Source organism: Pungitius pungitius, chromosome 10, assembly GCF_949316345.1.
Source record: "Pungitius pungitius chromosome 10, fPunPun2.1, whole genome shotgun sequence".
In the NCBI taxonomy this organism is placed as follows: domain Eukaryota; kingdom Metazoa; phylum Chordata; class Actinopteri; order Perciformes; family Gasterosteidae; genus Pungitius; species Pungitius pungitius.
The window spans coordinates 12,701,848-12,726,899 of record NC_084909.1 but is presented as its reverse complement, the minus strand read 5'-3'; the positions used below and the strand labels follow the sequence as shown (position 1 = coordinate 12,726,899).

Below are 25,052 nucleotides of genomic sequence, written 5' to 3'. Positions count from 1 at the left end.
TAGTATTTAAAAACTTCGACATAAAGTTGTGTTTATTTTCCTCTGTCGTTGTTGCCTGTTGCTGAGGTGAAGTGCATTCTGGGATATGTGGCTCTCACATGAACAGACGAGCCTGCTCCGATGCATGCCCGGTAAAATGGGCGAGTCACATCCGGGTATTAGGACCGTTCTCGGCCAGATGCGGACTTTAGAATTGGAACAGTACTCGGGCTGCGACTGATGACGTTTCACGAGTCCACGAGAACAAACGTATACACAAGAACGCATATTGAGAAAGGGCCATATTCTAATGTATCATTTTGTGTGAAGTTAAACGTAAAATGATTTAGAAAAACAAATACCACGTGCCCGTCATGTGTTACGGTGACGTCATCATCACTGCAGCTCATCATGGCGGCGGCTCCGTCGGTTTTCCACAGAGTGGGAACTGGTTCTAAAGTCGGAGCCCAGTATGACCAGGACGGAAACCTTATTCAGGTGAGGCGCGTTTGAATCCATTTAAACTTGACTGTAACGTCAGAACTAATACCTGGTTGACATTAGCTAAAACATAGCTTTTAACGGGGTAGAGGGGAATGTAACTGAATCCTTTAAATATCTCATAGTAAAGTTGAATTTAATAGTTTAAAGAAAACAGTTAAGAATTCTCCATAATTCCAGGAATCACATGACGGTAGATGTAAACATCCCGTAATAAGTCAACACTAAAGTTAGCTATTAGCTATCCCATCTAACACTGCTAACCGGGCCCCGGATGTGTGTCCTCAGGTGGAAACCCGAGAGGATGAAGAGCAGAGCGTCAAGCTGGCGGAGATCCTGGAGCTGCTGCTGGCTGCTGGGTACTTCAGAGCTCGAATTAAAGGCTTGTCCCCTTTTGATAAGGTACACCCAGGAGCTGTGTCTTGTATCATAGGACAACCTGTTTATGCAACAATGAGGCATCACGAGACACCTTTAGCTCGTCAATTCAATTAGCTACAAATTCGCCTCAGAGGGCTTTACAGTCTGTACACATGCGACATCCTCTGTCCCAAAACCCTCACATCGGCACAGGAAAAACTCCCCAAACAATGAAAAAAACCCTTCCATGGGGAAAAACTAGATGAAACCTTGAGAACGTCAAAGGAGGGATCCCTCTCGGACTACAATGGATGTCATGTGTACAGAATGAACAATGTAAAAGCTGTACAATACATTCAATTCCTATAACAGAAATTATTCAAATAATTGTGAGTAGTAAGCCAGGTGTACGGCAGGACCACTGCAGGGACAACCACCGTCAGATAGAACCCCCATCAGATAGAACCACCATCCACGGAAGCCTGTGGGGAGAGAAAGCATAAAGACTTTAGGAAGGGGTAATGTTGGTTTATGATGACAGTAATAGTAATGTGCTAAATATTTAAAATAATAATGATGATGATGGTGTGCGTAGGGCCACAGCAGGAGGCAGGAACAGGGTCCAGATAGAACCATGATCCATGGAAACCTGTGAGGCTGGAAATCACAACAAACTCCTTGGAAGAAGCTGAATTAGTGATGTGCATTAAAAAAACATGGATTATTGTAGAAGGAGAGAGTGAGAGAGGAGCTCGGTGTGTCCTAAGAAGTCCCCCGGCAGTCTAGGCCTATAGCAGCTTAACTTAAGGGCTGGTCCAGGCTAACCTGATCCAGCCCTAACTATAAGCGGTATCAAAGAGGACATTTTTAAGCTTCATCTTAAAAGAGCTGACCAACGCTGCCCCCCGGACTGAAAGTGGAAGCTGGTTCCGCAAAAGAGGAGGTTTGATAACTGAAAACTGTGGCTCTCATTCTACTTTTTAAGACTCTAGCAGCCACAAGTAACCAGCATCTATGGAGCGAAGCTGCCTTGTAGGGCAATACGGTGTTAAAAGCTCTTTAAGATAAGATGGTGCCTCACCAGCAAGTGCCTTGTAGGTGAGGAGAAGTACCTTAAATTCTATTCTTGATTTTACAGGGAGCCAGTGCAGAGAAGATAATACAGGAGTTATATGATCCCATTTCTTTGTTCTTGTTAATACACGTGCTGCAGCATTCTGAATCAGCTGGAGAGGTTTAATCAGGAATCAGGAATCAGGAAACGTTTATTGCCATAGTATGTTGTACATACATGGAAATTGTCTTGGCGGAAGGTGCATGAAGACAGTACAATAAAGACAACATAGTGCAAATGAGATAAAAATAGAATAAAATAAAAGTATAATAAAATTATAAAAGCGATTTACAAGAGCAGCCTGATAACAATTGATAAGAATGACAGTAATCCAGTTTAAAAGCAACAAACGCATGAACTAGTTTTTCTGCATCACTTTGACACAGGAAGTTCCTGATTTTCGATATGTTCCGTAGATGACATAAGGCAGTCCATGAAGTCTTCGTTATATGAGAGTTGAAGGACATATCCTGATTGAAGCCTCAGGGGATAAAGAGACACGTTTTACTAGGGACTCTTTGAATTCCCATGAATCAATAATCCCAAGAGGCCTCACACAGTGAAGTGAAACACTGATTCATCCCAAAGTCAACCTCTGCTGCCGTCCCTCTCTCCTCTCCAGGTGGTAGGTGGTATGACCTGGTGCATCACCACATGTAACTTCGACATCGACGTGGATCTACTTTTCCAAGAAAACTCTACTATTGGCCAGAAAATGTAAGTGTTATTCCGACAGAAGGGAAAGAAGTGTGGGTAAGTGTTTGGTCACCATCCGATACGAATTAAGGCATGATCAAGTCCAGTGGTGGGCAATTTAAAGAGATACTAATGCAAAGATCTATGATATTGTCAGAAAGGTGGAACCAAGTTCTTGAAACTGGACTCTAGCTCCAACCTACATGCCTGCTAACCAACGAATGCGTAGGAATGTGTAGCCAATCTACACATCTAACGCACATGACCACCAAAGCTGACTTTGTGTCCAGTCCAGTGGTCAGATTATTTAGCAGTTAGACTTTTCTTTCTTTCTTTCTGGGTGTTAGGGATAAGTCATGAGTCCACATTATAATTTTATCAGGGCATGGCTTTTTGTTTTATTTAGTCGCTAAAGATCTGCTTAGCAAGGCAGTTGTGTAATATTCAACTGTCAGGTTAGACATGATTAAGCCTGTTTTAATGTGTATATACTGACTTAATCTATGGGAACATTTTTATGAAATTTGGGACTTTTCAGGGTCTTGGTCAATCCCATTGTTTTTGGGGAAGCTCATTGCGGGGAAATATTTCTTCAGTGATGCGCCTTTCATTTTGCAGAGCCCTGACTGAGAAAATAGTCTCTGTGCTACCAAAGATGAAGTGTCCACATTGCCTCGAGCCACATCAAATCCAAGGCCTGGATTATATCCACATTTTCCCAGTGATACAGGTCAGGAAGTACATTCTAAACTGAGACACCAACTCTCCATATATTAATATTCACAAAAATGTTTCCACGACCATTATATTAAGCGGTTCAGGTTGATAATGTTTCTTTATATTTGACACACACAGGTGACCACACATGCGCCAGTTGGAAAATGTTGATTCATATCAAAACACTAATTCAGTATTTGCTCATCAATATGTTGGAAATGTGGTGCTAACAATAAGCGCCCTACCCTCTGAGTGATTGTGCTGCGCTGGAATGAATGATGACATTTAGTATTACACACTTTGCGTGGTCTGAAGACAAGAACAATTCAATCGACCATTTACCCAGTTAGAAGCCTGACCTGCACAGTTTCCTCTGGTTCATCCCTGTATCTGATCACATCTGTGTTGCGTCTCCTGCCAGTGGTTGGTGAAGCGAGCGATAGAGACCAGGGAAGAGATGGGCGACTATGTGAGGGCCTACTCTATTTCACAGTTCCAGAAGACCCACTGCTTACCAGAGGTAACTACACAGTATCCTGGCAAAGCCAGGACTTGTATCGGCTTGCGGCAGGGCATCTGGATAGTGGACAATTTAGAGAGAGTGTGAGTAATCCATGTTGGGATCAGTTATGTAATAACACAGAAATCACACAAAGGCACAGAACATAAAACATATCTATATGCTCATGAAGTTTATCTGACATCAGCACACACTTAATAACCCAAGCCAGACAAGTTCAAGTCTGTAAATCCATACAATGTTTCAACTGGTCTTAATATCAATATTTTGAGGTGTTTTTGACTGCAGAATAAAAATAATTCAAAAAGAAAATTTAGGAACTAGGATATGTTAGAATGGTTGAATCTGAATTCAAATTAATGAAATACTTGAACAAGAAGTATGAAAGAACATTTAAAATGAATAGTGACTTAGTGTCTGGTGATTTGTCTTATACTTTCACTTATTTGTATCCTCTTTCCTTATTTAACAACCATGTTTGTCCTGTGAAAATTGGCCTAAATAGTTAGTTGAAATATATAGTAGAAAAACACAACCAAGTATTAGAATTTGAACTGTCATATGGAATAATGCATTAACCTGGTGTGGGAGAGATTTAGATATTTCTTATTTATTAGAATGTTGCATAAATATAGTCCTCTAAATAAGGGTTGTTTTGGACTGTGAAACTCTTTGGTTTAGGATGAAGAGTTTCTCCAGAGGAAAAACAAAGCTGTTAGGACCGTTCTGGATGTATTGGTGAGTTGCTAGCCCATCAGGCAGCACATAAACTAAATTAATCTGGTAACTCCAGGGCCAGGGAAGTATTTGCGCCCTTCCTGGTTTCTGTTTTTCTTTTTGTTTCAGATTACCGGACACATTTTTACAAATTGCAGTTTTTAACTTATGATTTCATTTATTAACAAAATCTAAAAATATCCAAACCTACCTGGCTGTATGTGAAAAAGTAATTAACCATAATAACTGGCAGGAACAACTGCAATCAAGCATTTGGATAACCATCCATTTAAGTTTGACAAATAACCAAAAACACAAGAAACCAGGAAGGGGGGAAACACTTTTGATTTGCTGAAGTGATTAAGATTACGTTTTATGGTGCAAGTTGAAAACAATAAGTACAAGCCATTTCTGAGAAGTTAGTATTTTTATTTAGATACTATAAATGTTTGTCTTTGCTAATGAACACCGTTATCGTATGGTTATGTTCAGAATGTTTACAAACCTCAGAGGAAGTACAGGAGGCAGAAAGATGCAGGTCAGCTGCTGGATGAAGATTCCAGGGTTCACTCCACTCTCCTCGAATACGGCAGGTAAGATTTCACGTCGGGAGGTGCTGTGTTTTTTTTGTTGTTTTGTTGCTCTTTCACTTTTTCTTTTTTCTGTATAATGTTCAAATGAACAGCAAAAGGGAAGGTAGCTGGTTACCATATCAGATGCTTCTATTTTGAAGTTGCAGCAGCAGGAATTGTTCTGTTGGCATCAGCATTTATTAGATTACATTACATGTCATTTAGCTGACTCTTTTATCCAAAGCAACTTACAATAAGTGCATTTCCAGATAGAGATACAGATATAGATGAAAGACCAAAGGCTCAATCCCCGTTGTGTTAGGGTGACAGATGACATGTTATTTTTAAATTGGCATGTTGGAGAAAGTATCTGTCATTAATTTGTTCTTCCCTGTATCCGGAAGGTAACTGCAAAAATGAACAATTTAGTAACCCCAAAACATTGTTGCCAAACTGTTTAATGAAACACACACAGTTCTACAACATATTGCTTCTCCTTTCATCAGCAAGCCACGATGACCTTTGACCCGAACCCCTGTCATGGCCTATTGTTATCTGTTATCCACACATCTTATGCACAGTGTGTTATCTGTCTGACAATGATTTCTCATTCATCCATCTCCACATCTGTATTAGACTGTCCCATTTTCTGCTGTAAGTACTGTATGAGCTGTAAGTACTCTACTCACAGCACGATGTTCTGTTCTCAAACTGTCATGGCATGATGGATGCAAACTGGGCTGCTACTGTGTTGTTGTTTTGTCTAAACTATGTATCTAATCAGACAGTCCTGTTGTGAAGGGGCTGGATCACCGCCACTTGATGTGTTGATGTTGCATGGTGTCTTTTGGAGTATTGGCGATTATGTATTTCCTTTTTTACGTTTGACAATATTCTCTGTCTCTAGGCGTTATGGATTCAGCAAACCGTCCAAACAAGACACGGTAGGCTTGTCAAGGATTAGTTTTTTACCGGGGAAATGTTCTTTTTTTCCTTGGAGAAGCATTTACTTTCCCATTGATCACTCATCAGCCCAATAGCGTAAGACACACTGCTTGCTTCCTTCTGCATCATCCTGCCCCACCACTATTGTTATAGTATGGAAGTAAATCTGTGTCATCGGGGGTTGAAATAAAAAAGGTGATTGAATTTCTAGCACTGAATATTTATGCATTGAAATTATGTACCTGAATGTTTTTCAACATTAAAACACCAAAAAACACCAAAAAAATTCAACCTAAAAAAAATCACTGTTAAAATATTCAGCCGCAAAAAATTCAGCCGTGAGACACCAACATCCGGGACACTAAGGCAGAGTAATCGATTCTAGATTCAAGATGAGGAGCGTGCGTCAAGCTAAAGGAGCGAGCACCCAATACACCTTCGTCTTCGGATTGTAGCCATGTCCAATAATAACGGGGCTTTAACTCTTGTGTGTTGTAACATGTGTGTTGATCAGTTATTGCACTGACTGACTCTTCCACAGAGCCTCTTCCTAGCGCAAACAATTACAATATATCATCAAGAAGTTCAATAACAATGCAGTATATAGACACAGAATAGCCATTTCAAACTAAATAATATAAAGATCTATTAATAATTCAGTGATCTCGATGGCCTTTTCGGCAGTTGAAATAGAAAGTTGATTCAATTGAGGTTTTTAACAAAACTGTCCGTGTTGAAGTTGCATTGTGGGTAATGTAGGCTGTATGGAAGTTGAATGTCTGCTCCATTGATCTTGACACTAGTTTTTCAAACTGCGTCGGGAGTGGCAGTGATATGGGAGTGTAATGCAGACGCAGGGGAAGGCGTCCTTCTCATCTTGTCCGTCTTGCCCCTCCCCCCCCCTCCCCCCAGGTGGACCAGAGGAAGGCTTCGCTGGCCAGTGGCTCTCAGGCAGCGGCCCCCAGGATGGCCGACCTGTCAGACCAAGACCACTTGCAGACAGTGGAGGAGGTGAGCACTTTCTGCATTATATAAATACATAGAATTAATACTGGCAGCGGGAAAGTACACATGTGATTAGGGTTGGGTATCGTTTGAATTTGAGCGATTCAGATTCCTGGTTTCGATTCCGGTTCCCAGCGATTCTCGATTCCGATTCTTTTAAGAGGCAGGGTCAAAAAAGTTTAAGTTTAAGATATTTTAAATGAGCTAGCTAACCAAGGGTCTTTCTGAAGGAAATAGTCTGACCTTCTCCATCAATGTTAATTATTTTTATTAACTTTACTATGAATTTCTAACAGGGCTGTTTTCAACTACAATATAAATATCAAACTATGAACTTGAATTATATTCAAGTTCATAGTTTATGATAAATTTATGAATATATTTTAACAGGGGTACACTTTCCTCCAGAGAGCTTTATTTTTGAAAACTCACAAAAACACATTTACACGTGAGTGTATGATACTGCAGGTACTTAATCAGAGGAAGAGGCAGCGCGTCAAACACGGGGCACACAGGGGGGGGCGCGCAACTCTCCCAACCTCAAATCAGGGACACTTTCGCTGACTGGGGACTGCTGGCGGTCGACGCGGGGAGTGCTAGTACAATCTTTTTTTTTTCTTTGCAGCGCCAGCCTCACTGCTCATTTTAACAGATAGGACAGCTCCGCTCTGGCCACCCGGCACCCGCGCGCGCACACTGGTCTGATGCGTCACAAATTCACAACAACCGGGAGTTTTTTGCCGAGTTTTCGGTTTGTTTCGAGAAGTGTAACCACACTTTGGACCGCCGACGCACGCTATACATGTTCGATCGCGCTGTTACGCCAACACTTCCGGTGGACGCTTCTTCGTTGGTGTTCAGCGGTTTCTATTTCCGGTCGGCGCCGGCGGACTGAGAATCGAAACTAGGAATCGAATTTTAAACTTTTGAACGATACCGGGTAAATCGCAAGGCTAGTTCCGATTCCAATCGATTCTCGATACCCAACCCTACATGTGATATATATTTTTAAAGGCTAGATAAAATATGGGAATCTTTTTGATTCAAGATATATTGTTAATAAAATGTTCTATATATTGAATGAGAATATACTTATAAATTTGACCTTTCCTTGAATGTGATGTTCCTGTGGTTGTTTTTTCTCTTAGATGCGTATCAAAACACTCATGACCAGCATGGCTGCCATGGAAAATGAAGAGGTAGACAGAAGACCCTGTTTTCTTCTGATCTTTGGCCTGTTTAGAATCGGATCACCACATTATTCTCTTGCTTAACACAAAGCTGAACCTAGCTACACTTTTATTCATACACCCTAGCTCCTTTTCTTGTGTTCTTGTCATTTAATCATTTTTATTCCCCCGTATTCACTGTAAACAGAACAAGGAAATTGCTAAAACATGCATGTGAATTATAGAATTATTTTAGACAACATTGAATCAGAAATTCAATGTTGTCCTTGTGCAGGGGAAGCTGACCGCGAATGCAGTGGGCCAGATAGTGGGACTACAGTTTGAGGAGATCAAACTGATCGTCTCAGAGTACGCTGAAAGGGTGAGCAATAATCAGGTCTAATGTTTACAGACCAGGTTATACCTCCTATTATAAACCAATGCTTCCCCCCTCCCCAAACAAGATTCTGTACTGTAGAAAGCACAAAGCAGTTACTACGAAATACAGTTTTGAAGATACTACACACTTTCAAACATGTCCTGCTGTCCTAAGTTTCCATGAGAATAGAAAAGGGTTCCTGACCCCCATTTTTTTCAAACATCTTTTCCAGAATTGAGTGAGTGGATTTCTGTTTGCAATTTGTTGTTGCAACCTTCTATACTGCATTTCCCATATGTTCCTACAGCAGTCAGAGCTGTCGTCAGAGGAGCGTTCAGAGCGCTATGGCCCGCTGCAGCAGCACCGCAGGGCAGTGGCCTTACTGAACAAAGAGATCCAGCAGAAGACTAAAGAACTGGTCCAGGTCCGCTGTCAAACACTTCATTACAACCAGAGCCACAAAACCATCAGGTTTCTTTAACAACAGGGTCCACATCTAGAACATATGCAGAGCCTCTATAATATATGGAGTTATTATTATTCATTGTCATGAACACCTTTCCACATTTTGTCATGGTATAACCACTGATTGAAATGTATTTAAATGGGGAAAAAACTACAGCCAGCGCCACGATGGAATGGTTTGGATCAATGCATGTTCATGTTTTAAAGTGGCCCAGTCAAAGCCCGCACATCAATCCAATTGAGAACCTATGGCCAGATTTAAAAACTGCTGTTGACAATCTGACTGAACTTTAGCTTTTTGCTAAGAATGGACAATTATTTCCATCTGTAGATGTGAAAAACTGGCGGAGACATTCCCCAAAAGACTAACCGCTGTAATTGTATTTGTTTTTTGACAGCTACAAGAAAACTATGAAAAGGTGAAAACCGGCTGTGACGATGCCAAGAGAAATCTAACTGAGGTAAGACAAAATGAGGATGCCTGCAGTTTTGTAAGCATGCTAGTATTATACTGGCAGCCACGTGGAACAATGGATAACTGTGTGAACAACTGCCTGGAAAATGAATGTTGCTTTTCAAGCAAAAAATAGAATCCAAGTTTGATAAATTGTGTTTTTTCTAGCAGCTGTCCCCATCTTCAGTCATTAACAAATCACATGAATTTGCGATTTTTGGTTTTGCAAATTTGGTGTGGGAATACCTGAAACTACTTGCCATCTCATAATGATCTCATGCAATGGACATGCTGTAGTAAATATGACATTAATATGACTTCCAAAAGGGAGTTATTTATATTCAGCTCAGCTCATGCAACCTTTTTGCAGAGCAATGTGCCAATACGCTACGGCTAAGCAAGTAAGACTTGAATACAGTACAATACTACTATTGACGTCAAAAATAATTTGATACGGTATTTAACAAAACCGACTAGCTATCCAACCATTTTCAAGCTTACATTATATTAGCAAGATTTAAAGTCAATTAGAGCTGCAACTAACGATTATTTTAATAAGAACTGACTGTGCACTTTCTAAATATGTTTTGCGCTAACAGATTGCTCCTTGAACATCCCTAAGTAAGCAAATAAAATGGACTAACACAAAAAACATACACACATCGCATGATGTATAGCTACTTTACAGCCGCCAAATTAAATATATTAGGCACAAAATCATGAATCATTGCCGTGGTGCTCCCGTGCCAGGCCATGTCGCTTTTGCATATCTTACAATCAGACATGTCAACCCTCCCGAATTTCAAAGCCCCTCCCGAAAATATCCCGGACCGACCTTTATCCTGATTTCCACCCGGACAACAATATTGCTGCACCATCCGTCACTGGGCACGCTGTTTCGAACAATAATAAAGGTTACACCTTGAAGTCGAGCGCGGCGATTAGAACGTAAAACTACTGGCGCTGCAAAGAAAACCGCAGCACCCCGCACCCCTCATTTCAGTGTGAAATACCTGGGAGGATTTAGGTCGCATTGGTTTCTCTGCCTCCGCATGTTTCAGAACAGTATTACGGGTCTCTCCGATGGTCTTTCCTTTACCTCAGCTCTGCTCTTTATTTATTTTTCTTAGCAACGCTCTGCTGGGCTCCTCTGTTCTGCTGCGCGAGCGCTCAACTTTTTTTTTCTCAGCTCTGCGCGGCGCGCGCAACTTTCTTTTAATACTCAAACATAATAGTCGCGCGACACAACGAATCGATAATGAAATTCGTTGCCAACGCTTTTAATAATCGATTTTAATCGATTTCATCGATTCGTTGTTGCAGCCCTAAAGTCAATAACTAATGATTGTTAAACAAGATGACTGGCTAGCTATCTCATCCTGTCATTGTCCCCAAATCAGTGTCAATATTGTCATAAACAAATGAGAGTGCACGTGTACGGTTGAGAGTGAAGAGACATTTTAAGTTGAACTACATAGTAGGTGTCCATCATCCGGAATTAAATGATATCGTGGAGCCAATCACAATCAAATCCTTTAAAGAAATTAACATCAGGAAACATCTTATAGGATGAACAATGGCAAAACCTATGTCAAAAGGTTTCTTCCATTTGTGCTTCCTGTCAGGCCAATGAGCACTCCAAGAAACTGGTGAGCGAGCTGAAGAGTTTGGACGAGCTGGAGGAGCAGGCAGACATCAGGTGAGGGCTATGAGACATCAGTGCCTCCATTGTGTTACCTTCTCCAGCCACATACTGTGACTTAACTCCCCTGACGAGGGGGGCGTGAGGGATGCGATATTTTCTGACACGCTCTGTTCAATTCAATGGACAGTTTGATTGAAGGACCGTAGACACCTCCAGTATGCATGGCTGGATAGTCGTGACGGGCAGGTGGCATCTTGCATGGTAGTCATTGTACAAATGGGTTTGGATGTGATGAAGTGTGTTGAGCGATCAGAAGAGGAGGAATGCACTCTCCAAGTACAACTACGGAATGAGACCATTGGAATATATTTAAATCTTGACTGATACACCACTTCCAGAAGCTATTCTCCTGACTTGGACTCAATATTCCACTTACCTGGTGACAAAGGGTCTGATGCCTTACAACTGGAACCCTCCTTTACAGTTCAGTTCAATACAATCAAACTGCTCCTCCTTGGCTAACGACCCTCTTATGCTAGTGGGCATGATCACCATTGGAAGTTTGTTACATACACACACTTCTCTAGTCTACCATCCACTCTATTCTTTCACACTACATTCACGCATTGACACCCATTCCTCCACTGACAAGAGGGGCTACCATACACAGAGCCACCTGCCCATCAGAAGCTCACGCACACACAGCTTAGTCCCAGCTACGAGAGCTAAATGATGTCCACCATCCCGCTCATGGACTTCCTTTTCCATATTCAAATGTTTTGTTCTATTCAACAGCTTGCTGGAGAAGCTGAGTGCTCTAGTGACCACAAATGAGAACCTTAAGCAGCAGGAGCAGGAGTTTCGCACACATTGCAGAGTGAGTTCATCCACACACACATGTACACTGGGGTTCTACATCCATCTGAAGCTGGTGGGTGTTTGTGCAGAACACAAGGTGAATGTGTTTAAATTCATGGCACAATTGTCCTCTGAAATGTGTGTCCAGGAAGAGATGGCTCGTCTGCAGCAGAACATTGAGACGCTGAACCCGGTCTTGGGACAGGATACAGAGGAGGAGAAAGTATTTTATTCATTGCATCTTGTATCTTCTACAGTATAAAAAGATTCATAAAGCCTTCCTTAGGCCTCACTTTATTTTAACTGGACTCTTCTCCTTTCTCTTTCTCTTTTCTAAGGAGAGGAACCAGCTGATAGAGAAACAGTACAACACAGACAGAGAGAAACTACAGAAGATCCGTCTGATCATGGTAACTTCTTCACATAACACAGCATGAGATTAGATCAAACTATACTTATCAGCTGCGGTGTCCCACAGCAAAAAATAAGTCTACAGACAAGAAAAAGACAAAAAATCAGCATATTGTAGTTTGTTTTCTGCCACATTTCGAGGGAAAGTATTACTTATTCAATTCTATTAATATCAAAGCTGCAGCTACTATGGTTTTGTTTAAAAACATAGATCATTCCACAAGAACAATAATGTTTATGGGTTAATGGCGTCTCGGTAAAGACGCCATTTGGTAGTATATAGCTCTATAAGTTCCATAAGCTTTTGAGTTAGATACGCTCTCGTTTTTGAGCTTAACCACTTCTCTGTTCAGGCTCGGAGGAACCGGGAGATCGCTATCTTGCAGAGGAAGATCGATGAGGTGCCTAGCCGGGCTGAGCTGACCCAGTATCAGAAGAGATTCATCGAACTCTACAGCCATGGTGGGTTCCTCCTCAATATCTACTCTAGCCGCACTTTGTGCTAAAAGACTTTAATAAGCAGAAACAAAGACATTAGATCTTCTGGTGCCTTTTCAGTTTCTGCCACACATAAGGAGACCAAGCAGTTCTTCACACTGTATAACACGTTGGACGACAAGAAGGTTTATCTGGAGAAGGAGGTGAGTCCCCACACCGGCCAACTCAGGAGATAAAGAGACTTTTAGTTTGTCTCTAATTTTAGCAATTCTGTCCATAAGCCGAGCAATGAAAAGTAAAATGGTATTTCCTTTCTATAGGTAAATCTGCTGAATTCTATTCATGACAACTTCCACCAGTAAGTATAATGCATATATTTGTATAAATTCTGTATTTGATGGAATAATGTTCAGAGAATGAGCCCTAACGAGACCTCCTGTTCAGGGCCATGTCGTCTTCAGCAGCCAGGGAGCAGTTCCTCAGGCAGATGGAGCAAATAGTAGAGGGGATCAAACAGAGTCGCATCAAGGTACAAACGTCTTCAAGCTTTGCTAGTTGTAAACCCACACATTGAGAGCTGGCTACTCGTCCTCAGCTCGACAAGCAAAGACAAAGAGAGAGCAGCGATGGTCGGTGAGGCATCAGGGCTATGAAACGTTATTTGAGGATTGTTTCAAGAACATACCACTGCTCAAGATCTTTAAAAAAATCATGTTGGATAGCTGTATTAATAGATGGACAGTTTAATGTCTTATGAACGAAAGGATGCCACATCTTTTGATTTGAAATAAAATTTCAGCTTACAGAGGCCTTTATTCACTCCAAAAATGAAAGTGAAAAACTGATGTGGCAGGCTAGTCCATTTTGCCAAAAATCAATTTTTGCAACTCAAAATGCTACTCATATCTTTGTTGGCCCTCACATGCTTGTATGCATGCTTGACAACGCATGGTGGGTGGTGTCTCATGGGATGTGCTCCTAGTTCTGTCCAAGGGCATCAATGAACTCCTGTCTGAGAAGTCTGAGGAGCAACCTTCTGATGGACCGAAACATTACATTACATGTCATTTAGCTGACACTTTTATCCAAAGCGACTTACAATAAAGAAAGTCAGAACGAGAAACAAAGTGCAATTTCATTAAATTAGCAAATTTACATCATTTATAGGTACAATTTAAGTGCAACAATATGTTAGTGTTTTTAGTCGAGGTATAGAGCCAGGACAGCAGAGAATCATGATCTAGTTAAGTGTTTTGCTCTCAATGGGGGAAGAACAAGCAGCTTGGCAGATGCAGAGCGCAGTGTGCGGGTTGGGATATAGGGTTTGACCATGTCCTGGATGTAGACTGGAACCGATCCATTCACAGCATGGCACGTGAGCATCAATGTTTTGAAGTGGATGTGGGAATCCACTGGTAACTAGTGAAGAGAGTGGAGGAGTGGAGTAGTTTGGGAGAATTTAGGAAGGTTAAAGACCAGTTGCGCTGCTGCATTCTGGATGAGCTTCAGTGGTCAAATGGCGGTAGCAGGGAGGCCTCCCAGGAGAGGTACAATAGTCATGGCGGGAGATTACAAGAGCCTGAATCGCCTTCTGAGTGAGAAGGGGTATTCTCCTGATTTTGTAGAGTGTGTACCTACAGGATTGTGTTGTTGCTGTGATGTTCGGAGTCAGGGAGAGTTGGCTGTCAAGTGTCACACCAAGGTTCATAGTAGTCAAAGTGGGTATAGCGGCAATCTTGATTCCGTCCTCGTGGATCGATATTACCACTACTTTTAACAGTCCGTGTTTTGGGGCGTGAGCTTGACGCGTAATGAAAGTAGGCAGCAACTATCAAATCTGAAATACTAAATAACAACATAAAACTTAATCATGTGCAAAAAATATTTTACATTCTTTTATCCACCTAATGTCTAATTGGTTACTCTGCTGGCTTCAGCAGGCAGAGTTTGTTAATGGGTCTGTCCAGTGTGTTTGTTTTGGTTTTCACACTAACTCGCCTGACTGTTCCACTGGAGTCTGGTAGTGTATTTACTACACGACCCATGATCCAAGAGTTGCGAGGGGCAGTTTCATCCATTATCAGGACGATATCTCCTAGTATCAAGTTCCTCTGTAGTGTGTGCCACTTTTGTCTGTCCTGAAGGAGTGGCAAGTATTCTCTGGTCCATCTGGTCCAGAACAGATCCGCCATGTACTGTATCTGTCTCCAACGCCGTTGTGCATACTGATCTTCTTTGACAAAGATTCCGGGTGGAATGCTGGGTTGTGTTTTCAGTAGCAACAAATGGTTAGGTGTTAGGGCCTCCACGTCGTTAGGATCGTCTGATGCTGAGGTAATTGGCCTATTATTGATGATAGCTTCGACTTCACACATGATGGTTTGGAGTCCTTCATCATCTAGTGACTGTTGTCTAAGCACAGAATTCAGCACTTTCCGTACAGTACGGATTTGTCGTTCCCATATGCCGCCCTGGTGAGAAGCTGCTGGGGTGTTGAAAATCCACTTGATGCCTTTTTCAACCATGGTGTTCTGTATTTTTGTCTGATTCAGATTTTTTACTGCCTCACGCAGCTCTCTTTCGGCAGCAACGAAATTTGTTCCATTGTCGGAACGCATTATGGATACCTGTCCTCTTCTGCTGACAAACCGACGTATGGCATTAATGCAGGAGTCTGTGTCTAGACTGTGGGCTATTTCAATATGAACAGCTCTCACAGTAAGACAAGTGAAGATCACGCCGTAGCGTTTAACAAGGCTGCGTCCACGCTTCACTTCAAAAGGGCCAAAGAAATCAACACCCACATTTGTGAAGGGTGGCTGATCTGGCAGTAACCTGTCTTCTGGCAGGTCCGCCATTTTTTGCTTTCCAGCCTTGGAGCTGAACCTTCTGCATACTGTGCATCTTGAGATTATTTTCCTGACTGCTGAGTTAGCTTGAGGGATCCAGTATTTTTGACGCAGCGTTGCAAGCATGTAGTTGCGTCCACAATGTCCAATTTCTTGATGGATGTGTTGCAGTATGAGATTGGCAAGGGGTGAATTTTTTGAGAGAATAACCGGATGTTTAGCTTCATGTGGCATTGCAGATTTATTCAGCCTGCCTCCAACTCTCAGTATCCCATCCTGCAAGACGGGGTCCAGTCTGTAGAGTGGACTCTTTTTCTTGACAGGAGAGTTTCCTTGCAAAGCACCGATTTCTTCTGCGTACTCCTGGTGCTGACTAAGTCGAATGAGCTCAAGTTCAGCTTCAACCAAATCTTCCAGAGATGGTGGACTTATTTTCAATGTTGACTTTAATTTCTTCATGTGCTGTACAATAAGCCTTTCCTGCTTTTCTGGGTCTTTTTCTGCGGCGCAGATAGTAGCTTGGAGCTCCTTTCTCTTGTTTTTCAGGTACATCAGCGTATCCTTTAGTCGGAGAAACCAAGCTACTGCCCTTTTTAATGGTAGCCACCCCGAAAAGTAAGCAATGAGCTTGTTAACTGGATCCAAGCTGTCCCTTGTGCTGCACACGACGACTGTAGCATATGTCTTGATTTCTGGATCTTTTTCTGTCTCTGGATCATCTTGATCGAGTAGCTTTGGCCACTCACTTTGTGGTTTCAGCAAGAATGCAGGACCTTGGCGCCACGTCTTGCTCTGGATGAACTTCTCAGCATTCAGCCCTCTAGAAGCCTGGTCAGCGGGATTTAATGCAGAGTTGACATAATGCCATTGTGTCGGGTGGGAATGCTCCCTTATCGTGGTAACTCTGTTCGCTACGAAGGTTTTGAAGCGAGCATTTTCATTTGAAATGTACTTGAGCACCGTAGTGCTGTCAGTCCAAAAAACAGATTCCTGTAATGAGACCTGTAGTTCCTGTCTGAGCATTCTGTCCATTTTGACAGCAACAACGGCTGCTGTTAGTTCCAATCTTGGTATTGTGACGTGTTTAAGTGGTGTCACTCTCGACTTTCCCATTAGAAGGGAACAGTGTCTCTTGTTGTCCTGGCTGGTTAACACAACATAAGAGGCAGTGGCATAACCATCCTCACTAGCGTCAGCAAAATGGTGGAGCTCTGTTGACTGTGGCGTCCCAAATCCATCTGGCTTGATGCATCTAGGTATGCTAAATCCTGCTAACATCTCCAAATTTGACAACCACTCACGCCATCTTTTTGCGTGTTCATTTTCAATCTCTTCATCCCAACCGTGTTTCCTCTTGCACAGGTCTCGCAAGATGAGCTTCGCCGGCAACATAAGCGGCGCCAGAAAGCCAAGAGGGTCGTAGATAGAGCTGACGGTGGACAGGATTCCACGTCTTGTAACGGGCTTGTCTTGCACATTTATCTGAAACTTGAAGTTGTCAGTCTCAGTGCACCACTGAACTCCAAGGGCACGTTCCATGGGAAGTGTGTTGTGGCTGAGGTCCATGTCTTTTACTTAAGAAACTCTTTCTACATCAGGGATGGAACACAAAACTGTCCTGCTGTTGCTTACCCACTTGGTCAGATGAAATCCTCCTCTGGAGCACAAGTCCTGTAGGTCTCGTACTAGACTTATTGCCTGATCCTTTGTTGCCACTGATTTTAAGCAATCATCGACATAAAAGTTCTTTAGCACAGTCTTCACGGCTTCTGCGCTGGTCACTTCTTTTGCATCTTCTGCAGTTCTTCTTAGAGCATAGGAAGCACAACTAGGTGAAGATGTGGCACCAAAAAGGTGAACCTTCATCCTAAACTCCTCAATTTTGCCATCCAAATCACCCTCCGGCCACCACAGAAACCGTAGCAGATCTCCATCTTCTTCCGGGACCTTCACCTGGTAGAACATGGACTCTATATCTGCCATAAGTGCAACTGGGTGCTCCCTGAATCTTAACAGGACACCAACAAGCGTGTTAGTGAGATCAGGTCCTTGGAGTAATTGTTCATTTAGGGCCATTCCTTGATACTTAGCAGTGCAATCAAAGACCACTCTTATTTTCTTTTTCTTCGGGTGGTACACCCCGTGGTGAGGAATGTACCACACCCTGCCATCCTGACGATTGATTTGCTCAGTGGGTATTTTCTCAGCGTACCCTTTTTCAATAATGCCTTTCATGAAGGCCTTGTAATCTTCGTGGAATTCTGGATTTCTTTTGAGTTTTCTCTTCAGAGTATCAACCCGCTGCTGAGCAATGCAGCGATTATTTGGCACTCTGAGGTTTTCATTTCTCAATGGCAACCTCATGCAGTAATGTCCATCTACCATCTTTGCTGAGCTCGTAACAAGGTGCATGAATTGGTGATCCTCTTGAGACAACTCATCCTTCTCTTCACAGCTTCTTTCTGGGAAATCTGTATTGTACTGCTTCACTAGCAATTCTTCTATTTCCACCACTGAGATGCAATTAGCGGTGTAGCTTTGCAGTTTACCACTGGCTGTCTTGAGGTTTTCATCCTTTTTAAGAGGCCCATTTATCAGCCATCCAAGGGCAGTTTTGACTGCATAAGGTCCCTCACCTTCACTGTTTATGACTTGCCATGGTTCAATGGCTTTTGGGATGTTGGCACCTATAAGTAGACCGACTTCTGCTTCAATGCGAGGAAGACGCACGTCTTTCAGATAAGGCCAGTGTGAAACGTCTTCCTGTTGTGGGATGTTTTCTTTCTTTACTGGGATGTGGCTGTGTGTAAACACCTTTGGCAGTTCAATGTACGTGTTTTCTTCAATACCACACACTTCTAAGTCTGAAAGGACATAACTATTCATCAATTTGTGACCGTTAGACTTGTCTTGACCCATTGTGTCGAGAAGAAACTGGGTGCGCTTTCCTTTAAGGTTTAGTGTTTTTTGTAGCTCTTCACTGCAAAACGTTGCAGTGCTTCCAGGATCTATGAAGGCGTATGTCTCTACATACTGCTCGCTCTTTCTGGATTTCAGCTTTACTGGTACCACAGCTAGAACACACTCTCCTTCTCTAGCCCCAGTGCTTCCACAAACCTCTTGATCCGGTGACACACAGGCACTTGAGATAACGTTGCTCTCTTCAACTCCTTCCGTTGCAGCATATTCTTTAATGACATGGAGTATGTCTGGGTGGCCCTGAGAACAGGTCTGACACGTCATTCTCCTTTTGCAATTTTTACTAAGGTGCCCCTTTGTAAGGCATCCAAAGCAAAGGCCTTTAGACCTCAGGAAGTCTATCCGTTCTTTGTTAGTCAGATCTTTAATCTTATTACAGACAGATAGGGCATGGTTCTTCTGACAGAATAAACATGGTTTTTGGAAAGCTGTAGAAACATCTTTTACTGGGCTGCTGGTACTTGAGGTTGTGTCCTGCACACCTGTAGCAAAGGTGCTTTCGTTTTGACCCATTTTCCTGATGTTTCTTTCTCTCATAGTTTTATCCTTTTCCTTAGTTACTTGGTAGCTCTCCACCACAACTCCGAAAAGAGGATCCAGAACCACCTTTGCTTGCCGATCAATGAAGTCCACTAGGTTAGAAAACCTTGCTCGTCCTCTTCCTCTCTCTTGGATGTCAAATGCCGTCGTTCTCCACTTCTCTCTAAATTTGTAGGGAAGCTTTGAAATGACAACTCGCATGTTAGTAGGATTATCCATTTCCTCCATGTATTCTATATCATCCATAGTGTTTCTACAACCAATCAGGAAAAGAGCATAGGCACCTAATGCTTTACCATCTTCTGGTTTGATCTGAGGCCATTTCAATGCCTTGTCCATATATGCATTGGCTATCTTCAGCTCATCTCCGTAATGTTTTTGTAGTAACTTTCTGGCCTCTGAGTAGCCTCTTTCTGCTGACATATGCTCACAACTGCGAACAAGCTCTTGTGGTTCCCCACTGGTATACTGCTCCAAGTAGTAAAGCTTGTCTTGATAGCCGTCAATTTTGCTATCCACAGCATGATCAAAAGCCCTAATGAAGGATTTGTAAGTAAGAGGGTCACCTTTAAACACTGGGATGTCCCTGCTAGGGAGGTAAGACATAGTCTGCTGCTTGACAAGCATTGCAGTGATCTCATTTTGCCTCTGCATAACTTGATACAGCCCGCCTTCATTGTTCTCTGGCAGATGGGGATCATGATCATGGTTTCCTTTCTTACTTTGAGAAGATTTCTTCGATGTATGACTGCTGGCTCTTTCCTTGGCATTGTCATGCTCTTCAAGCACCTTAAGCTTTGCACTGGATTCCGCAATAGCAGTATCAATGTTTAGTTGTTCCAATTTAGCCTTTATTTGCATTTCCTCAAATTCAAGTGATTGCTTCCTTTTTAACGCAGCTAAGCGTGCAATCAATGCTGCATGCTCTGCTTCTTCCTTAAGGCGCACTGAGCAGCCTGTGGTTACAGATGAAGCTACTGCGCTAGAGCTCACAGATGAGCCGTGTTTACTCTTACGACGTCTTTCTTTTCCAACTTGAGAGACGCTGTCCTCAACATTAACATCACATTGGTCAGATTCATTTGCTAAATTATTTCCAGTGTCACTATTTTGCTTCGATACTTTTTTCCACATTGCAGAACACCAGTTTTCAGTATTTTCCACAAAGTCTCTTATGGGTGCTGATCTTGGTTCAAACCAATTATGTTGATCTGCTTGACCTTCATCTTCATCCAATAAAGCTACCACTTCAGCATTAACATCCTCAAACTCTGTGAACGTTTTGCAAAACTTCTGACTGAGCATCTCTTCCACTTTCTTAACATCTGTGCCATCAATTTTAAGGTTTTCAATAGTTTTCATCATGGCTGTAAGTTGAGATAGTTTACCTCTTCGGGCTCCAATAAGCCGGCTGATTCTGTCATCCGAAGCCTTTTCAGTGGGCTTTGGCGCCCTCTTGTGGTTAGAATCATCCATGGCAATTGCGCCGCTCTGCTACGTCACTTAGTGCACAAAATCGTCTGCATTTGCTTCAAAACGATCCGTTTTCTCATTAAAAGCCAGCGTCTTTCAGTGTGCACCAATTTCCCAGAGGTGGCGGTTCCACTTATATTCACCACCTCCACATCATACGAGCCACGTTAGCTAGCTTAAGCCGGTTAGGTGGGACGCAGCATTTCCATGCCGAAGCACCTAAAATAAGATAGCACCTCGTGCAGTTTAGCTTTCTGACTGTCAAGTTAGTGACGAAATCCTCATCAATATCTTCCTCAGTAACTTACATCATTCTTTATGAAGGCTCTGACTTGGTCTTCATCCATGTAGAAGGGTTTATTCTGCGTGATAATCCTTTCTTCTTTCCAGTGTGAGCGAAGTTTTTTGACTCGAATATAGCGGCAATCTTGATTCCGTCCTCGTGGATCGATATTACCACTACTTTTAACAGTCCGTGTTTTGGGGCGTGAGCTTGACGCGTAATGAAAGTAGGCAGCAACTTTGTTTTATAAAGATTTACTTGCATACAATGAACATTCAGTGCTCGACTTGGCACAACGGTCAAAAAACTGTATAGCTCCACAGACTGATAAACCTCGACTGAAGCTATGACGTCATCAGCTAAAAAACTTAAAGGAGCCTTGACACATTTTCATAAAAAACAATAAACACATCTTGTTAAGGCAAATATGGCTCTTACAGTGGGGGTTAACACGGAGTTGCCAAAGTTGAGTCAGGTCCTGGGGCGGAGAATCTTTTCCGGGAAAGAGACGTAGTTCAGTCTTGTTCGGGTTGATTTTCGTGGTATCAATCCCTCCATCCTCCAGCTACTGCCTGCATACTCAGCAAGAACCCAGGACCTACTGCACCAGCGTAGGTTTTGACCATGAAGAATTTCATCCCGATACTTAATGACAGTCAGACTGCCCTCTCTTTTTAGCCTGTAGAGCAGGGGTTCTTAACCTTTTTGACCTCAGGGTCCAATTTTTTAAGTACAAAGTAGCTTGGGGTCCGTTCAAATATTAACCTGGTCTTGCATTAACTAAATGATATCATTCTAGGTTGGATTTGTAAAAACGTGAAACAGTGATCATCACAAGGACATGTATTTATTATCTGTATTTAAATCTGCACAAACACTACCTAACAATTCATGGAACAGATACAGTTAATATAATAACACAAGCTGTCACAGCATCGGTGAGATCTCTACTTCCTGCTCGTCTGCTTTTCCAGATGGAGAAGAAGAAGCAGGAGAACAAAATGAGGAGAGATCAGCTGAACGACGAGTACCTGGAGCTGCTCGACAAGCAGAGGCTGTACTTTAAAACTGTCAAAGACTTTAAAGAGGTGAGGATGCTTCATTAGTTGTGGGTGAACGAGAGGACAGGTGTAGCTGCATTCAATGAAAGGCACAAAATACCTTTACAATACAAGGAGAAAGTAACTACTCAGTTACCATGTTTAAGTCTAAAATTGTATCTTTATCCCAATACTTGGAAATGTGCAGCAATGTTTTTGGAGCTGTGAGGACCTGCAGGCTGTGTGAGAGCAGCTGGTGGTCATACTCTCACCGCCAGTTAGCTGCTAGCTAAGAGGATGCTTCTCTAAGCCCTAAAGATACATTTTTGGTTTACCTTTCTGGAAGTAAGAGTCAATTACAAAAACACTGTTGAAGTGTACTTTTGTCAGGCAGGCAAGCTGATGTAGTTCCGGATAGCAGAGCTACATACACGCAGAGACACAACAAAGTGATCCTGTGTGGTTTCAGGCCCTTTTCATTGGCCATCCTCCCAGTTAAATGATTAGGTCAGCACTTTGCAGCTGCTAAATATTCCTGTATTGGTGAGCAGATACCCCATAATGTAAAAAGTGCTCATTAGGAAATACATATGTTGCTCCGGATATAGTGAGCTACCAGGGCAAACAATGGCTACAGTGGGGCCTGTGTTATCAGCTGCAAAACCACACTGCAGAGTTGCACGCTCACGTACATCAACATTCACTAACGTGCACTAAAAGGCACACGCCAACTGCTGACAAACTTGGTAGCACAGCACAGTCACCATTTGGAACTTGTACTGTACTATTTTGATTCAACATTATACGTTACTAAGTTTAAGAGGTAAATGTTTGACTTTTACTTAACTTTTTTAATTACATGTGTACATGACATACACACTCATTTTAAAGCGTAAATTAAACAACCAAACTGTCCAAAAGGATCAAATGTTATCTGAAACAGTGATCAGTTTCCCTGGCTGCGTCGTATTGATCAAGAAAGCATGGGAAATGTACCGGGATTCATCTCATGGGAGTGGCAATTTGCTTTGTTAAACAAGCTCTCATTAATTCTTACGTGTTTCTACAATCGGCAAATGTGGTTTGATGAAATATATCCCCAATTCAGAGTCAAAGGACGAGATGTTATCTCTAAACCTGTCAGCCCTGAGCTCCTCTGATCTCACATGGTGGGATGCTTTCATGCTGTTGGAAACAAAACAAAAGCAACAAGAGCAAGAACGTTGTTCAAGCACTGTTGCAACAGCTACTGTTGGGAGCACTCTTCTTAGTTCTTCCTCAAACCACTGGGGTTCAGAATAACTTTAATTTCCAAACACACACATAACATCAATGGCAACTGCAAATGTTCTAAAGTCTGGTAGGTAGGGATACGAGTTCCTGTTGAACAATTATATTAATAATAACCTAATATTAATAACAACTAAACAAACCCATTAGTGCTTCCCCTTATTAACATTTACATTGAGCTGACCAATCCAGTGACTTGCAGTAAGTGCACTCACAATGCTCTCTGCGAGTTTTCTGTTGTTTGAGAATGAGGGTAGAACAGGGTGACTAGGAGGCGAAGGACTGAGAGTAAAGTCACCCAGAAAGATGAGCAAGAAATTTGATGTCCCAGAACATGGTGGACAATAGATTTTCTTTATTCTATAATGACACAGTTTGACTTGAACATCCTCATTGAGTCAGAAGTCGGTGTTGCTCCTCCCCTCGCTTCTCATTTAGAGTTGTCCTACAATCAACTATGGACACCTTGAGTTTGGGAACAGCGTAACTAAATGGTTACCTGTATGGTTTTACCACTGCTATGTAGACGCGTATCCGCATTGTATGAGCTACAAATACCCCCCAAAAATATCATTCCACGATCAATCGCATGGATCTTGTAATCTGATGTTAAATATTGTTTATATCGTTTTTGAGCCTCATTGTCTTATCCTGAAGCAATAGACTTTACCTTACTGTCAGTGTTTGAGCAATATGTTTGAACTACTGTATTTGTGTTGCTTCTGTATTGTAATCGTGGCAGTGTATTCTGTGAACACTGTGTTGGTACTATGTGACTGTTTTGTTGTTGCAATAATGTATCCAATTGGTAGCTGCCTGAGATTAAAACCCATGTGTGATAGAGGAGGATCTAACTAGTCATGACGGTTCTTCATTTATTTCTTGTTACCAGGAGTGCCGCAAGAATGAGATGTTGCTGTCCAAGTTGAGAGCGAAAGGAGCCTCGTAGATCCAGCACAACCGCAACACGTCTGTGTCAAATGAATGATTTCATCTTTCGGAGTTAATCGATCGCAGACTAACTGAACACAATTAGTGGTGTTTTTTTGGAATATTCCACCCTGTTAACCCTTCTGACTTGATGCCTCTAACTTTAACTGTGAGAGGATTACGGCACATTACATTTACAGTGGCCAAAATCCAGCTGACCGACTGCAAATAATTGTTCAAGTCAGAAGAAGCTCTAAATGTGTTGTGTGTTTTGGTCACAATCATCACAAATTACTAACCACATCTTTAGCATCTCGTCAGACCAACAAAACTGTGGCCTTTCTTATTGAATTAGCTCTGTAACCAATACCTGAGAAATGTTTTGCTTTATGTAAAGTCTAATCTTAACTTTACCAATGTTGAATTTCAAACCTGACCTAGAGAGCTGTACAGAATCCACCCACCACTCTTTGTTGATCATGAAGTGGGGCTGCTTCAGAGAGTGTTGTTTGTTATTATATTACAGGGATTTTAGGAAAATCCTCATAAAAATAATTTCAAACAAAATGTGTGAATGGTTTCCTAGTGCAACTTGGAACATCACTCTTTGTATGTGAAGTTTTATGATGCTGTTTGTATGTTTCTCTGAAGTTTGAATTCACCTCATGTCTTAGATTGGCCTCACTATCCAATGACAATGTACAACCATCATTTAACAATAAA

The 25,052-nt window shown here is 42.1% G+C and overlaps 1 protein-coding gene across 4 annotated transcripts; it reads left to right on the top strand.

Moving 5' to 3' along the window:
* Positions 1-170: 170 nt before the first annotated feature.
* Positions 171-25,052, top strand: ccdc93 (coiled-coil domain containing 93). Of its 4 annotated transcripts, none has more exons than XM_037487658.2 (24): positions 171-477; positions 769-882; positions 2,577-2,671; positions 3,269-3,380; positions 3,789-3,887; positions 4,569-4,625; positions 5,097-5,197; positions 5,813-5,830; positions 6,084-6,120; positions 7,034-7,132; positions 8,275-8,325; positions 8,591-8,677; positions 8,985-9,098; positions 9,538-9,600; positions 11,219-11,292; positions 12,034-12,115; positions 12,245-12,319; positions 12,435-12,506; positions 12,861-12,969; positions 13,066-13,148; positions 13,266-13,303; positions 13,390-13,474; positions 22,044-22,157; positions 24,292-25,052. In XM_037487658.2, the coding sequence occupies exons 1-24, from the start codon at positions 391-393 to the stop codon at positions 24,346-24,348; spliced, it is 1,923 nt and encodes a 640-aa protein (XP_037343555.2). In that variant the 5' UTR covers positions 171-390; the 3' UTR covers positions 24,349-25,052. The 4 variants fall into 4 exon arrangements, with proteins under 4 accessions (XP_037343555.2, XP_037343557.2, XP_037343554.2 ...); XM_037487657.2 differs by having other exon boundaries at positions 172-477; positions 8,982-9,098; XM_037487660.2 differs by lacking the exon at positions 5,813-5,830.